This window comes from Camelus ferus, chromosome 25 (genome assembly GCF_009834535.1).
Source record: "Camelus ferus isolate YT-003-E chromosome 25, BCGSAC_Cfer_1.0, whole genome shotgun sequence".
Lineage (NCBI taxonomy): Eukaryota > Metazoa > Chordata > Mammalia > Artiodactyla > Camelidae > Camelus > Camelus ferus.
Genome location: NC_045720.1, coordinates 30843673 through 30860936, shown reverse-complemented (window position 1 = coordinate 30860936; position 17264 = coordinate 30843673). Strand labels below are relative to the sequence as shown.

Below are 17264 nucleotides of genomic sequence, written 5' to 3'. Positions count from 1 at the left end.
TGATTGAGCCGTTACCAAAACTAACTAAGAGCAGGTTGTAGCTGTTTTTGATGGAAGGATGCAGCAATGTGCGAGATGTAGCTAAGAAGGAACCAGGGGAATACATTCCCCCACCAACTCTCTACCCACCTCCAGTCCCCTGTGGGCACCTCCCACTGGCTGAACCAAAAGACAAGCCAGGGGACTACCTAAAAATCCCTTTTTAACCATTGCTTTGTGTGTTTAATTTAGGAAAAGTGAATAATGAATCAATTTGTTATAAATGAAGTTTGTGGCATATTTGTGATGTTTTAGCAACCTTTTTCAATATGTTATAGTATTTGCTACTCTCAAGAGAGAAAAAAGTAAATCTTGGAAAATCTCAAAAGTGTGAAAAATTACAGATGGCAAGAAAAATTCTTCAGATAAACACCTCATTGCGTACTCGCTGTTTTAAAACTGATCTCAAAGAACTCTCACCTGGATTTTTAATAATATTTTGACTAACACTATACCAGTATTTTTAAGCACTTCTTAAAGGTAGTATAAGGGAAGGAATTCAGATTTGTAAAACACATGTACAGCTAATACATTTTGGAATTTCTGAATAAATACAAGTTTTAATTTTACCTTGCCAATGAGACCTTTATTTGTAACTCTAAAGATAAATTCCTAGAAGGCTTTTTGGATTAGTATGCCCATTTATAGAAATTTTAAGAATATAGTTAGATACGTTCTCACACAGAGCATTTCATCAGTAACGTAGTGACCCAGAGTTGTGTTTTCTTTCAATACAATGGAGTGTTTCTAACATTGCAATAAATACCACCACATAACTCTAAACCCCTTGAAGTTAAACGTTCAGTAAACCTAGCTTTCATTTTCACCAGCCTTTTCCCAGCTTCTTTCAAAACTCCGCTGAAGATTAACTCTCTGAGAACCGCACACAGTTCACCCCGTGCCGTTCTGAACTCCTCCTCAGTTGCCATCCTGGCAGCACTTCTGACTCTCCTATTCCTGGATGGTTGTTCTGTTTTCTAATGTTTGCAAATGTCTACATATTTTAAATCCCCAATTAGACTGAGTTCTTTGAAAACCAAGGATTTATTTCTTCAGTTTTTCCTGTCATAGTTCTCACTAGGATATTATAAACCACAGTGTTTCTTCTCTAGGCTCTTCATGGATTAGGGAGCCAGGTGACCATAGCTGTAGATCAGACTTGGAAGGACAAGGACCAAAGACTATGATGGGGATTAAGGCAGCATCTGATCAGTGATCCACAGTTACCGGGATGTACTTGGTCCCTCCCCGTCAGCGCTCATGCTTCTACTGGCATTGAGGCGAGGCAACTAGATTATGGGACCTAGCTTTAAAAACTCTTATAGAGAGACATTTATATGATATTGGAAAATTTAGGTTATTGAACTTCTTTTATTACTTATCTCCCACAGCTCTGCAAGTGAATCTGGTTCCCAAAGCACTTGTGACCAGCTTGTAACTCCAACAGCCCTGGCTGCCTGTACCCGAGTTGACTCCTGTTTTACACCGTGGTTTGTCCCATCTCTTTGCATTTCTTTCCAGTTTGCTCACCTGGAGTTCCATCTTTGTCATCACCTTGATCAGCTAGGCACAGGTACTCTTAGCAGAGTAACATTTACTTAAAACTTGTTATTTTGTCCTGAGTGTTGTTAAGACACAATTTGTTAATTTTTACCCAATTTATTGTCAGGAAGTAAAAAGGCCTGGAGAGGTTTCCATTCTGTGCACCACAGTATTAGTGATGTTTCAGAATGTGATTGCCAATCACTCCCCATCTCCCCCACCACCAACCAAAGCTCCTTCTGTGCTGATTGCCACCCACACGGTGGTGGAAATATTTAGAAGCAACATTCCTTTCTGCCAACAGTGAGCACTTGCAAAGATCTCCTGAAGTTGATTTCATATAACAGTTGAAATCTTGAACTCCATCTTATGGACCTATTACATAAGTTACCAGTTATATTGAATTGCCATGATTTTGCATGCTTCCTAATGAATTTTCAAGGAAAATACAAAAATCGCCAGTTTTTCTATTACTCTAATTGTGATCTTTTTGACAGAAATACATCTGTTTTTGTTCTATACTGAGCCACTACATTAATGGCAAATAGTTTCCAAAAGTACTTGATATTACCTTATTTCAGAAGCACAAATACCTCCTACCAAAGATGGGCAAATTCTCAAATAATGTAAAGGACCAGCACTTTTCCAAGTTTGTAAGGTAGAAAATTAAAATGTTTCCACACACCAGAAGTGGCCTTTTATAAATTTGTTCATTTTACATGAATAATTATTACTAAAAGTCAGTACCAAACCTTCTCTAGTTAATACATTTAGATTCTGGTTTTAGGTTTTCAACCTCCATGTAATGGAAAAAGAAAAAAAAATCAGATTAAAACTAAACACAGCTGCTATTAAGCATCTTGCCTTTTCAGCAAAAATGGAGTTTAACCTGCATTTTCTAACTCTCTTTGGGTCATGTTTTTGGTTTTGAGATTTGGTTAGTAGATACAGAGCACTTCCATAAAACTCTCCTTTGATATTTACCTCCTCTTCATTTTATTTGTTGTCTTTTGTGATCAAATTTTTATCTAGGAATGTAACCTTTGGAAAGTATATATATATATTTAAGAGACCTCTTTATTGCACAAAGTTTTGTCTGCAGATATCAAATGGTATTAAAATACTGTATTATCTTCAGGAGAATGCTTGAATTTATGTAACAGCAAATATTAAAATCAGTTATGAAGAAGGGAATAATTTAAATTAATTCATCTCTTTATATCCATAAAGTATCAGCTCATCTCAATTGCTGTTTTTCTTGTTCATTCTCTCCACAGCTCCACCACAATACCTCCAGCCATTTATTTCTGATAAAAATGTGCCATCTGAACTGGAATACATGATTATTTCCTTCAGAGAACCACACATGTATCTTCGACAATGGAACAATAATTCTGTCTGTCAGGAGATCCAGTTCTCAGCTCAAACAGACTGTAAACTTCTAGAGTGCAGAAATGTTACTATGCAAAGCGTGGTAAAACCCTTCAGCGTCTTTGGACAGATTGCAGTTTCCAGCAATGCTGTAGAAAAGCTGGTTGACTCCGCCATCATGGTTGACTCTATATTTGTAAACTTTGGGCAACATGTGGTTCATTCTCTAAACACTGCAGTACAAGCTTGGCAACAGGTATGCACATTCTAGAACAGTTTACAGTTTGTCTGTGGGTGATCTTTTACTAGGCACTCTATGTTATCACTTCTAATAATAAGTTACGCGTAAACAAAAGTGCGAGAGAATGAAGAATCTGATGGGCACCATAGTGTTTGGGCCTTCTCTGTTTTGGCAAAGTGATGCATGTTATTTTTAAAACCTTTGGAGAATGTGGGTTCTCTACACATGCACCAGAGATCATGCCCACATTTTTGTGACTAATGTACCACATCTGTGTGGAAAGTTACATATTCCCAGAAACTTTTTCCAAGTCTTATGGCTTTAGTTTGCCAAAGCTTCAACTTAGCTATGTATCAAATTGTCTAAGCATCCACTGCAGAAATGAAGAGCCTGTGTGAGCCTTTCTGAGAGATAAGCATTTCAAAGAGAAAAGGCAGTGAGAGGAAATGTGTGAACACAGTATAGTCTCAGTCTTTCCCCCATTATCATTCTGCCATTTTGAGTCACTAAAAAAGCACCGGATAACAGATTTTTTAACTAAAGTCTCTGGATTGGTAATTGTTTTACTTTTATCTCTTGGCAGAAATCAGCCACCTCAGAAAAGAGATGGAAAGTCTGTTTTGAATGGCGTATTTAAAGTGGGGAAATGCCCGCATCCACTAGTATGAAAATAATTTCACGAAATGTTTGGATAGTGATATGCTCAGTGACTTAATAACAAATCACTTCTGCTTCCCTTACTGATTTTCAGTATTGTGTTTCCACATAGTTTGTGTTGCTATTTAAGCTGAGACATTTCCCCACATTTTGTATGTTACATGCATTTGTGTGGACCAACTCCCCAAGTGAAACGGTCCTTCATTCTGCTCTGACCTCATGGGGGGATGGGGCAGTGGAGAGGGGGAGGGTCTTGAGTTCCCTAACTTAAGAATTTTTATGGGAATAAACTCTTTTCTTTATATGCATGAAGACCTATACAAGACTAAGGAATTAATTACCTAACATGGCACTACAATAGCAAAGGGAAAGAAGATAACACATCTGTTTTATATTTTAAAATTCTTTTTTAAGGGCATTCCATGGTTTTCTTGTTGCAGAGGACATGCGTAAAATAAGAGCTAGTGTGATCTAAATCTTTGCAGCTGGTTCGAATAGCGATGTGAAAAAAACCTCCATGGCTCCAATTTCTGTTTTTTGTCATATTTTGAACAATGCATTTAATAAAAAACAAACCTAGAAAATATAAAAGACTCATTGATAGAGCATTTAAACCCAGGATATTTTTGTTCTGGTATCAGAGCCAGTATAAGGGGACTCATGTGTAGCAACTACTGCAAAATGGCCCTCAGAAATATGTTTCCTCCCAGGGTAAAAATCTTCTCTTAGACACAGCTATACATATAAATAAAATACGGTGCATAAATATTTAAATGTTTTAAACCACATCAGAGTGTGAGTGACTGACTGGCTAACAGAGTGCCTTGAAGGAATACTCTGAGTTTTTTTTTTAAATGGAATTGTATATTTGATTAAGTAGAGCCATATGTCACGTAGCATATTGCTGACAGGTACATTCTATGAATAGTTGGTTCTGATTTATACAGGGATTTGGCAATGTTAACGTGAGCCACAAGAGGATATACTTCTGTAATTGTTGCTGTAATTTTCTTGTTTCCTCCCATGTCAAGGGTACTTGCCACCAAGTTTTAATGTGGTAGGCATCTAACCCTGTGTATTCTAAAATAAATACCAAAACACACTACTTTGAAATTATAGGACATTTGACATTGAAATGGGCTTATGGAGGGGTTATTAAGTTCATTGTTTCTAAGATGTTCTGAATGTGGTTTATCCCCTTTAGAGGGAGAGATTAGTTTCCCAAGCTTGGATTTTATTGTGTTCTGATGCTCACATGGAGTATAATTACTCCCAATGAGAAAGTGAAGTTAATAAGCAGGATAAGTTATTTGAGTTCTCCACATACTTTTTATCGGATATTCAGATCCAAGACAAGTCATTTATATCCAGTGTGGATGGACCAGACAGTTGAAGCATGAAACAATTTGGCCTTTCACCTTTAGGTCATGAGTTCAAGATTAACAGAAGCCTTCATCAGTGTCCGATTTCTCTGGCTGTAGGTTTTTTCCCTCTTTCGTAAATGATTAATGTTTTGCGAAACCAGATTAAGGACCCAAAGTGCCACTTGCAGTTTGCTTTATATTTCTATGTCACATTCCCACATTTAGACAAAATAGCATTTCAAGATTTTTACTTAAAAATCAAAGTTATATTCATGTGTCTTACCTTACACCAAAATGATACCTCTCTTTACTTGCAAATGCCTGTGTAACACTGCAGCACAAATCTTAAATATAGTTAAGCCATCTTTTAATTACAAATCTGAGTGAGCATTCTGAGGTTTAGCTTGTATGATGTCATACAAAATGTGTATGAATTTTTATGATATACTAGAATTTAAACATTCTAAGAAATGCTTAAACTTGTTAAAGTCATAATGAACTCTACAGATGAAGGAGCTGTAGAGAAACGGTTCCCTGAGGATTCTGAGGATTCTTTAGAAAAATGTAAACAACCCCCTTGTGCTCTTTCATTTACATTTTTTCCTAAAACCCTCATCATTTATTAAAGGTCAGTTTTTAGAGATGAGGAAAGTAATATCATTTTTTTTTTTCACTCAAGCCCCATCTGGTAACTTAACCTCTGTGTTACCAGCAGATTGATCCCAATTCATTATGAAAACTGAATTTCAATCTCAGGATGTCTGTCTGAGTGGGAATTTGGAATCTTATCCCTTTCTTCATGGTTGTACTCTTGGACCTAAAGGAGAAAAAAATGTTTACAAGGAGAGCAGTTTATGTTAATTATACAATACTAAGTGGAAAAATCTCATCAAAACTAATTATACACTGTGACTCCAGTTTGATTAAAGGTTTCTAAACCTTTAAATATATAAGATATCTAAGATAGGACTGGGTAGGGAGCAGCTGGGACACTCAGAAGTGAAAAATTGCTGGAAAAAATTCACCAAAATGTTAACAGCAATATCTCTTAAAATAAAATTAGAAACTTTTTTTTAAAATTCATACTGTTTGCACTTTCTAATCCTTCTACTGGGAGCATATATTAGTTTTATAATTTTAAAAATTAGATTTACTCATGTGTTTGTTTTGTGAGTGTTTATAGAGTACTTATGCGCCAGGCATTATTCTGAGCACAGGAGATAAAGTTGTAAGTAGCAGATCTTGTTCCTGCCCTTATGCAGTGTGGAGTCTAATGATGGAGACAACAGTGAACCATAATCATGCAAATAATTACTCAGTCCCTGAAGGGATCAGTGCTGTGAAGGTGAAATACAGTGTTGTATGAGCATAAAATAGGGGGGTCAAAATTGGTCCAGGAGGATCTCAGGAGGGCATGACCTGGAAACAGGAACCTGAAAGCTGAGTAGAAAGAAGTTAGCCAAGCAAGGAAGAAAAGAGGTCCAAGCAAAAGAAAGGCTCGGAGGCAGGAAGGACTTTCATGTGTTGGATGAACTGAAAGGGGGCCATTGTGGTACTGGAGGAGCTGAAGGGGCTGGCGGAGCTGGGGTCTAGTGGGCAGATGGAGAGTGGTTCAAGATGCGGCGGGGGTCGGATCAGGCAGGGTGCCTGAAACCTGCAGGCAGTCCAGTTTTGAAATCATAGGTCATGATTAAAAGCCACAGCAAAGAGCAGTATGGTAGACAACAGGTAATTGTTGGTCCTAACTGCTTCAGTCTCACTTAGCTAGAGACTCTTTTATCTATGATGAGCGTGGCTGTCGAGCAAGGTTCCGCCCCATGAGAATAGAGAGGTTTGGTGAGAATAGACGGATGACAGGTCGAACGCTCAGGAGTCCTCGGGGGTATCTGGAAGGATGAGATATTCCAGGGCCTCCTCACCAACTGCACTTAGAGAGCTCTGCCCGCCCACTTTGGGGGCCTTCTGGATGATTAGGTAACTGTTCTTGGTGAGGTTCTAGGTCAGGTCTTGGTCCAGGCTGGATTCCAAATACGTTCATCCATAGACTCCTTGGCTTCAGGCCACATGATCACTGAAATCTCTATGCTCGTGAGTGATGTATCCCCTTTTTACTCTCCCTCCCCTCAGTAAAATGACAAATGATGGAGCATGGCATTGTGACAGTGTTTAGATCCACAGCCAGGAAATAGAGGCCAACTGGAGAAGCATCAGTTACATATGAGCTCCCATTGTCTGCAAAGTCATTGGCTAATTGAGATATTTTTGTTGCATTCTCAAGTTAATCGTTTATTTAGCTATTGTTTTCCTTTACCAGAGGTACATTTATTGTTTTTTAAGCCATAACCTATCCAAAGTGATAAAAGAGTAATCCCAGAAATGCTCTATCACTTGGCCAGTGTTTTGATATAATAGCAACCTGTAGAGATATCGCTGAGAAGGAGGTATCAACACAGGAACATGTTACTAATTTGCTGAGTCTTGCTAGATTAATGGAAGACATTAGCTGATTGATTATTAGCTGAAACAGACACCAACAACTGCTTTTCAGCTAATGTTATTTCTCTTGAAAACTACATCTCAGCTTACACTGACTCTGAGGTTGATCTGTTTTGTATGTTCAGCCTCTTTAACAATAGAGGGAAAGTTATGGTTTTATTTACATCTCTCCCTGAGCAGATTTACACACACACACACACACACACACACACACACACCCTCCCCCTTAAGGAATCTGGGGATGTATTACCTAAATGATCCTTACTTTCTGTAGGGTACAAACTGTGGCTTTGGTAATTGGTCTTGATTGTCAAGTTTAGAAGGTCGGGAACATGGTAATTCTAGCCCCTGGTACTCTGCTCAAAAACGCACACTACCCAGTACAGCAGTCTTTGTAGCGTGTTAATTCATTTTAAAATGCTACGAGTTTGAGGGATCTCATTGTTCTTTTACTCTTCTGTGTATATGATTTATTTTGCAGGAATATAAATCAAAACATGTTCTTGGAACATTTAAGATCTCTTTAAGGTATTTTCTTGTGCTTATCCTGGAAGTATAGAATACTTTGTATACCAGAGCTAATGACAACAGATCTTTTAGTATTTCTGTGTTGTAACAATCGCCACTGGGCAGACAGCTGCCAAACATCTTGCAATTAACCTGATGCACGTTGGCTTTCGTATTCTTTTTCTTTCAGAACAAATGCCCTGAGGTAGAGGAGTTGGTCTTCAGCCATTTTGTGATCTGTAACGACACACAGGAGACACTGCGGTTTGGCCAGGTGGACACCGATGAAAATGTTCTGCTGGCCAGTCTCCATAGTCACCAGTACAGCTGGCGCTCTCACAAATCCCCACAGGTATTTGGAGAAACAGTCTTACAAACACAGCAATTGTTAAGGTTGGGGAGTCGTTTATTCTGCATTTGTGTGCCTGTGTCCAGTTACTTCCCTTTTCAAGTCTCCCGAGGAACCGCAAAGTATAGCTACATCCGATCAAAACCCAGAAATGTTTAGAGTGGGGAGCACAGTGTCCCCGTGCTTCTCGCGGAGTGGATGTCTCCTGGTTCGCGGGGGGTTTATGAGGTTAACTCTAGAGCCACAGGACGTGGGCTTGGATCCTGTCTCTGGATTACCTCGCTTTGCTTTCCTGCCTCAGTTATCTCACGTGTAAACTGGGGATAATAGTACCTATTTCATAGGGTGGGGAGGGCTATATCAGTTAATATGTATAAGGCACTAAAATTGTGCTTGATACACTACTGTAAACATGATGCCTTCGGTATTATTATTCATTCATTTATTCTGATTCATAGTCTGCACCAGTCATGTCCTAGGCACTGGGAATTCAAAGGCAGAGAAGTCTCAGTCCTTACCTTCCAAGGACAGCTCACAATCTGCGGCAAAAGTGAGCACAATGGCAAAATATGCCCAAGGGAGCACTGAGAAAAGACATACCGAAGGATGTCTGTTTTCCAAGTAGTATAATTCCATTTTCCTGTCACTTTAGATGGGAATGATTAGAGGGGTGTGCCCTGCAGGGGTAACTGAGGGGGAATTAAATACAAAGATGTGGTCTTAAATGAGTGAAAGAAAGCCTAGGAAGTATTCACAAGAATAATGTATTTCCAAAACTCTGGGTAATAAGGAAACTACTGTCTGCTTGTAATTAAAAGAAAGTCATTAGATTAGAGAACAAGTTTTCCCATCTGGGCTATAGACCAGCTTTAGAGTATGTTATACCCTCAGGCTCCCAGTTCCCTTTTTTTTTTTTTTCCCCCAGTAGCTAGATTCGATTTCTTACTTGCTTTTTTGTCATACTGCCACACTACTAGTATAAAATTTGGGAAAGTAAATACAGTGCAATTCTTCTTAAGTCTATCTATTTAATTCTAGTTAATCTAACAGCAGATTAAAATGCCATAAATTCTTTTTTAATAAAAGGTCTTACAAAAGTCCCATATATGATATGATATTGCGCTTGTATTTTTAAAGTGAATGACTTGCCTTTATTTTCTAATTTTCCTTTTGAGAAATGTCCTTGTTAGAGTGTTTTTAAGTTATTTGGTTATTTGTCCCTTGTAACATAATTAAAGAGCAATTAGTTGGTTGATTCGTTTCAAAATTGTTTCAAAATTAAATCATTATTTTTTTCTTATTAATTGCACAAATGAGACTCTAGATGAGATATATAAACCAAAAAGAAAAAGACGACCTATAATTCCAACCAGCTAGAGACAATCCGTGTCAATACTTGTTGTGTAGCCTTTTAGCCCTTTGAAAGGTTTCTATGATAATTGCATTCCCAGAAGTGAACTAGTAGTGACAGGAAAGAAACTTCTGAGGTGTGGTGATGTGTGACCGTACACTGTACCTGTAGCCACTTCCCCCATTTACACACATAAGCTGCAGCCCTCAGCCAGTGGAAAGCAAAGCAGAGGAAGCTTCAACTCCCTTCCAAGTCATTTTTAGATGCATAGACTACCATGGCCCTCGGTGACCCTCAAGATTCCCTGGACACTGAGCCAGGAAAGGAAGGGTGACGGTATAAACAGCTGGCTCAGGGGTGTGGAGGAACAGCAGTCTTCGTGTGATGGACTTACAGTTTCTGGATGGGAAGGGGATGAACAGGAAAGAAGCATGGATGACCATGGGCACAGTACACCTTTCGCTTTTCTACTCTTTTGCACTTTTTCAAGCACTTTTACTGCTTTTGTTTTCGTAATATCCCTGTGTGATTTGAATTTTTATTATGACTATTTTATAGATAAAGAGGCAGAAATGTAAAGCTAAGATAGTGGTAAGCTGGGACTGAATCCTGTATCTTTTCATTCTCAATATAGTGTTATTTCCACAACACTGTCAAACTCTCCCAGGTTTTGGCAGCATGATTTGTCGGTTAGAATAGACAAGCTGTTTTAAGAGGTTTTAAGAAAAGGGCTGAGAAATCACTAGCATAGTACTCCACACTTAAAGCTAGACTAACATGGGATCCTTAGTATGAGTATGAACCTTTGCAAAGCTTTAAGAACCAAAACCAGTAAGAACCTTTTCATGACAAGCTGGAAAGAAAAGACAGGTATCTATTAAACTTTGTTTTCTCTTTTTAATTTGTAACTGCATCTTTTGGATACAAATCTTAAGATGAGCTATGTCATTATAATCTTTCACTAAAACTTAGATCAACTCCGTGGAAAGTGTCTCTTTGCTACAGCTATGTATGCTGAAGGAAGTGTGTTTTAGGACTCTCTGAAGTCAGAGAGGTCTTAATGGGCCCAGAGGGTCTTCAAGGAATTCCTTAACATCCACAATTGGAAATTCTGCTGTGTTCTAATGAGAGGTTACATCTGAGGATCTGAAAAACTAGCCACTTAGCTTCATACTGCACCTGGAGGTAGTCAGAGACTCACAAGTGAGCAAGTTGTTCCCATTTCCAGGCTCCAAGTCATATCCTGCGCTGCCCAGCAGGCTGGGTCTCAGGAACATTTGTGTCTGCGTGTTTATGCTACCTTGGGCGTTAGTCAATTCATAGTCTCAGGGAGGATTTCTAAAGTTCATAGAACTTAACTCCACTGAACAATGTAGCTTATATTGCAGAGATCAAGAAAGTGGCAATGACACCTGGAAAGGTTTCAAAGAGGTCAACATGTCTTAGAACCACACAGGAGGTTGCTAACAACAGTAAGTCCCAATAGGATGGGAAGAAACATGGACACAACCAAGTCCAGAAAGCTAAAGCGAAAAACCTTTTAGAATTGAAAAGTTATAACCTCTCCTTATAGTTTCTAACACATTCTCTGAGGCAGAATCACTTAAAACGCTGGATATCCCGCAGCAGTTGCTTGTCTAAACAAACAAAGGAAGAACAAAGCTATTTCCTAGGGAATAACTGAGCATGCTCAGCTGCACAATCATATATGCCACCACAAAGGGCCCTTAAATCCCCCAGTTCAGTAGACTTCAGAGCAGGTTGGATGAGAGCAGTAACCAGCAAAGGACTGATCTTCCGAGAAGTGCTTCACGTTACGTGAGGTTGAGTCTAAGGACTGGATAGGTGAGTTTGTGGAATCTTTCCCCAGAACATGGGCAGGATTTGCAGCTCAGGGTCAAGGGAAGTTTCGTTAAATTTAGCCAAACCAAATACACTGGCACTTCCGTCGTAGTAGGATTTGTGTTTAGAGACTGTTCAAGTGAACTTCTTTTACTGGTTAAGAGAGAGCACTCTTGGCTGATTAAACTGCTTGAACTAGGAATGACTGCCTCTGTCTTGTATATAAGGAACTACAATTGCTTTTACCCTGAAAACATGCCCAATTTGTAGATGATGCATTTTTTTTAGATTTGCAGAATTCCAGTGACCTGTGGAATTAATTTTAGTGATCAAACCATCAGTCAAGGTGGAAATGGGCTCTAGACAGAGCTATAGGAAATAACAAAATATTCCTTCACAATGGATATAATAGAAAGTTTCATAAGCTTGTAAAAATTGCAGATATTTTGAAATGCAAAATGCCACAAGGTTAAGAATCAGTTTGGAAGAGCAGCAGAGGATCTGGGGAATACTTGTCACAGTAATCAAATTTGGTGAAGAAAATATAAATCATATATTCGTTTCAGGCAGACATTGGCAAACTTTTTTGTGTTGGACCAGGTAGTATATATTTCAGGCTTTCAGGGCTTTAGACCCTCTCTCACAGCTATTCAGCTCTGCACAAAAGCAGTCGTAACAAATGTGTGACTGTGTGCCAATAAAATTTTATTTATAGACAGTGAAATTTGAATTTCAACAATTTTCACACATCACGAAACAGTATTCTTCTTTTGACCTTTTTCAGCCATTTGAGAATTTCAACCATCTGAGCACACAGGCCATAAGTGCACCAAATTTGGCCCATGAGCCATGCCTAGTTTGCCAGCCCCTGCTTTCAGGTCTCTTCAGCTGACAAAATTCAATAGACTAAAAAATAAATAAAATTTAAAAAGAAAGAAAGAGAATATATATGTATATGTATGACTGAAACATTATGCTGTACACCAGAAATTGACACAACATTGCAAACTGACTATACTTCAATAAAAAAAAATTAAATTAAAAATTTTTTTTAATTAAATAGACTGAAGATATATGATTTTAAACTGTTTTCACTCTGGTCTAAATGGTATTCTGATCACTTGAAAACTTGGTAAGATGTTTCAGAAATTAAGACGTGACAGGTAATATTTTAAATCTAACACATATAATCAACCTGGACTTATCACAAAGCAGTAAAATATTTTTTGCTGTACTTGTTTTTGGCCTACATAGACAGAAAGTTATGCAGTTCTTTTTTTTTTTTTGGATGTAAAAATATTTTAAAGTGAGATTTGACCATTTTTTCTCTTGTCAAAAGGGAGAGTAAAGGATTTTGAGTATCTTCCTGTCTTATGGTAATTCCAACCAGTTGTCAATTTTATTAACAAGATTGTAGTTCTTATTTAGTTACTGCTCTTTTCGTATCCATTTATATAATGCATGTGTACCCATATATCTAGAGAATGAGCACATTTCTTGTTGCCACAGTCACAATTTTGAAAATTTAAAAGCAGACTTAGGGAGGCAAGGAAATATTCCGTGTTGGCAAAGCTATTCAAACTGATACATTTTTCAGGTGTTTGCCTCTGCTGTTTTGTGGCACATGGCATGCATATCAGAGTTTATTTAGAAAGAGCAAATGAGGAAGACAGTATGGACATTTCTCCAAAAACTAAAAATAGAACTACCATATGATCCAGCAATTCCACTCCTGGGTATATGTCTCCAAAAAAAACAAAAACACTAATTCGAAAGGATACATGCACTCCAGTGTTCACAGCACCATTATTTATAATTGCCAAGATATGGAAGCAACCTAAGTGTCTGTCAACAGATGAATGGATAAAAAGATGTGGTATATATATACAATGGAATACTACTCAGCCATTTAAAAAGAACAAAATTTTGCCATTTGCAGCAGCGTGGATGGACTTGAAGGGCATTACACTAAATGAAGTTAGACAGAGAAAGAGAAATATCACTTATGATACCACTTATATGTGGAATCTTAAAAATACAACAAACTAGTGAATATAACAACAACAATAAAAAAGCAGACTCAGAGAACAAACTAGTGGTTATCCCTGGGAGGAGTCAGGAGGGGCAATACAGGGCGGGGGGGGGGCAATTCTTTTTCACAAGCAAGGATGAGTCAGCTCCAGCACACCACTTTTTGGAGGAGTTATGTTCTGAAGAGCCTGGCAATCCATTCTGAGGAGAGATACCTGTATGTGGTGGGAAGCTTTTGGCTACTGAAGGGTTTTAAATAGAGGAGTCAGAAGATCACAGCTGCATTTTGGAACGATTCCTGTGGTGGTTGAGAAGATGCTCGGAGAATTGTATGCACACTACTGCAGAGTCCAGGGGTGAGAGAGACGATAGTACCTGAGCCAGGACAGAGTAGAAGTCATAGACTGGTGTAAACGCCTAACAGGCTGACCTTTCTGTGACAAATAGCTATAAATTCTCAGCAAAACACTAAACAACTACCTCTGGAGATGAACAAAGGCAGGCAGATTTTGGAAGGGCGTAGAATCTCTGAGCTAGTAATCTGCACAGAGTGAATTACCCGTTCTGTGTGGCTTTGCTTTGAGGGCAGCTACAGTTGCAGCAAGGCAAGGGTGGCCCGTTGTCCTTCTGGCCCAAGGTACCAGGTGAAAGAGCTCAGGCAGTCAAGGCTGTAGAGAGTGGGGAGAAAACCCTGGAAAAGGGAAGGCCAGAGAATGGGAAGATAGTACGTTTAAATTTAGCCCCGCTTGTAGGCTTACTGCTGAACCACGCATGCATGCATGGACAGACTGAAAGCAGCTTGTACCCAGGGCTTCAAGACCTGAATTAGTCTGAGCTGCCACTCATCCAGATATAAGAATTTTCGGTTTGAGTATAAATGAGTTACTTACTTCTTTAAAAAAAAAAAAGTGTTACTCAGTTTCAAGGGAAAGATAATTAAAAGATGCCAACCCCCCAAGATGACCCAGAGGTTGGAATCATCAGACATGTAAAATTTTTTTTTTTAACTGAAGTTACCATCACATATGTAACTCTAAAGCGACTATAGCACCAGTAAAGGGATTTTATGGATGTAAGTCCTAAATTAGTTGGTTTTTTTAACCATTCTTTTTTTTTTTTTTTTGAAGTATAGTTAATTTACAATATTGTATTAGTTTCAGGTGTGTAATACAGTGATTGAAAATTTTAATAGCTTATATTCCATTTAAAGTTATTATCAAATATTGGCTATATTCTCTGTGCTGTACAGTATATCCTTGTTTGTTTATTTAATACATAGTAGCTTGTGCCTGTTAACTTCCTGCTCCTATCTTGCCCCTCCCCTTCACTCTCCCCACTGAAAATCTCTAGTTCTCCATATCTGCTTGATTTTTAGTTAATCAAAAATAGGTAATTCTGAGTGGGCTGAGTTAATCTAAAGAATCCTAAAAGAGGTACTGACTGGGCCCTTTTGTGAGGAGAGAAAGATACATACATTCCTGCTGGCCTTGAAGAAGCAAATTACCATGTCCTGGCTGCCTGTGAAGAGGGCCATGGGCAGGGAGCTGGGGGCAGCTTCCAGGACCTGCAGGTGGCTGCCAGTGCCAGTCATTAAGTCAAAGCCCTCACCATATAGACAAAGGGAAAAAAATTTTGCCAACAACCTGAGTGAGATTGAAAGTGGATTCTTCCCAAGTTGAGCCTCCACGTAAGAATCTAGCCCAGCTGACACCTCAGTTGCAGTAGTGAGACCCTAAGCCGATGACCCAGCCAAGCTATGCTTGGACTCCTGACCCACTGGCACTGAGATGATAAATTTGAGCTACTTTAAGCTGCTGAATTTGTGGCAGTTTGGTACTCAGCAGTAGAAATAATACAACATGACAAAAGAAAAAAGTGAGTAAACCTGAAGATGGATCAATAGAAATCATGCAATCTGAAGAAGAGAGGGAGAGAAAAAAAGATCCCAACAAAATACTTAGAATTGCAGGGACCTGTGGGGCAGTTTCAAAAGGTGTAATATATGAGTAATTGCAATGAAAGATTGAGAGAAGAGAGAGAAAATGGGGCAAAAAAAAATTAAATAATCCCAGAAAACTTCCCTAATTTTGTGAAAGTCAGAAATTTACAGGCCCAGAAAGCTCTAGTCATTTCAAAGAAATTCACACTCAGGCAAATAATGAAACTACTAAAAGCCAAAAGTAAAGAGGAAATCTTGAAGCAGCCAGAAGAAAACGAGAGGGGAAGCAACAGTTCACGTAACTCTGGACTTCTCTTTATTTAGAATGGAGGCTGATAGACAGTGGAACAAAATCCTCAAAGTGCTAAAGAGAAGGTTTAGATTGCAAGAGATCTGTTTGGAGGTTATTTTAGAGGTTATAATCACCAGGATTTGGTAATTGATTGTGGGAGAGAAGAGCCTGGTTTGACTCCAAGGCTTCAGACAAAGGGGACAAGTTGGCAGTGTTGCCTTTGGCAACAGGGAACTGAGTAGGACGGTGTTTTCAATACAGAGAGTGGTGCAAGATGTGGGAGCGCAGCAAGGTGTCCCTGAAATCCATTTGGAAACGCTGAGTTTTAGGTTACTTTGGAGGGCAGGAAAGAGGATATATTAGAAAAAGCACAAAATTGAAGCTGTGAATACCTGAACTTCACTCCTAAAGTTTTTTAGCTGTGTAAAATTGGCCATTGTCTTATTTGCTAGGAGCTTCAGCTTCCTGTTATGCAAAATTAAGATATTATTATGAATATCCCATGAGATAACATTCATAAGGTGCCTCCCTAAGAACTTGGCTCTGTATATCCAAAGGTTCCTTTCCTTCCTTTTTTCCTTTTAACCACACATCCAAGTGGCCATGTAGAGTAGACAAAATGAATGTAATGGCCTGAAGCTCAAAAAGATAGTCTGGCCTAGAGGTAAAACTTTGGCCTTTCATCAGTGCCTAGGTAGCACTGGGAATAGAGAAGAATGCCCAAGGAGGGAGTGCTAAGATCAGAGGGCTTTATTAGTTATCTCTTGCTGTAGAAAAGTGTCCAGTGGTGGTACAGGCATAGGATAGCTTCTGTAGGCACTCGCATTGTAAAAGGAGAAAACAGGAGACACGTAGGAGTTACTGGCCCATAGAAACTCTGAAATCCAAACAGGTGAATATTGGAAGTTTCTGGGCTAGTAATCATTCATACTTCTGTTTGGGAATGATTCTCCATGGCTCATGGCTTTGGACTCTTGGCTCAGGCCTCTGTGTCATCCATCCTTTTCCATGAAAAGTATCCTTTGTTTGAACTTCATAGTTTTCTCAGCCTGCTTTCTACCAATAGAATTATGAAGGTTTAAAGGCCTCTTTACATTTTGTACTGTCTTGGCCTCTTTCAGTCTAAATTGTCAGTGGGGGTGATGGGTATAGCTCAGTGGTAGAGTGCATGTTTAGCATGCATGAGGTCCTGGTTTCAATCCCCAGTACCTCCATCAAAAAACAAAAAAGATTATAATAAAAA

At 38.8% G+C, this 17264-nt stretch overlaps 1 protein-coding gene across 8 annotated transcripts in view; it reads left to right on the top strand.

Annotated features, from left to right (window-relative positions):
• The window catches only part of VPS13B (vacuolar protein sorting 13 homolog B), a 627764-nt gene that overhangs the window by 537689 nt on the left and 72811 nt on the right, over positions 1–17264 (top strand). For all 8 annotated transcript variants that reach the window (XM_032468222.1, XM_032468224.1, XM_032468221.1 and 5 more), the window contains 3 exons: positions 1431–1612; positions 2859–3208; positions 8408–8569. In XM_032468222.1, coding sequence (XP_032324113.1) covers positions 1431–1612; positions 2859–3208; positions 8408–8569 — 694 coding nt within the window. The remainder of the gene's footprint in view (positions 1–1430; positions 1613–2858; positions 3209–8407; positions 8570–17264) is intronic.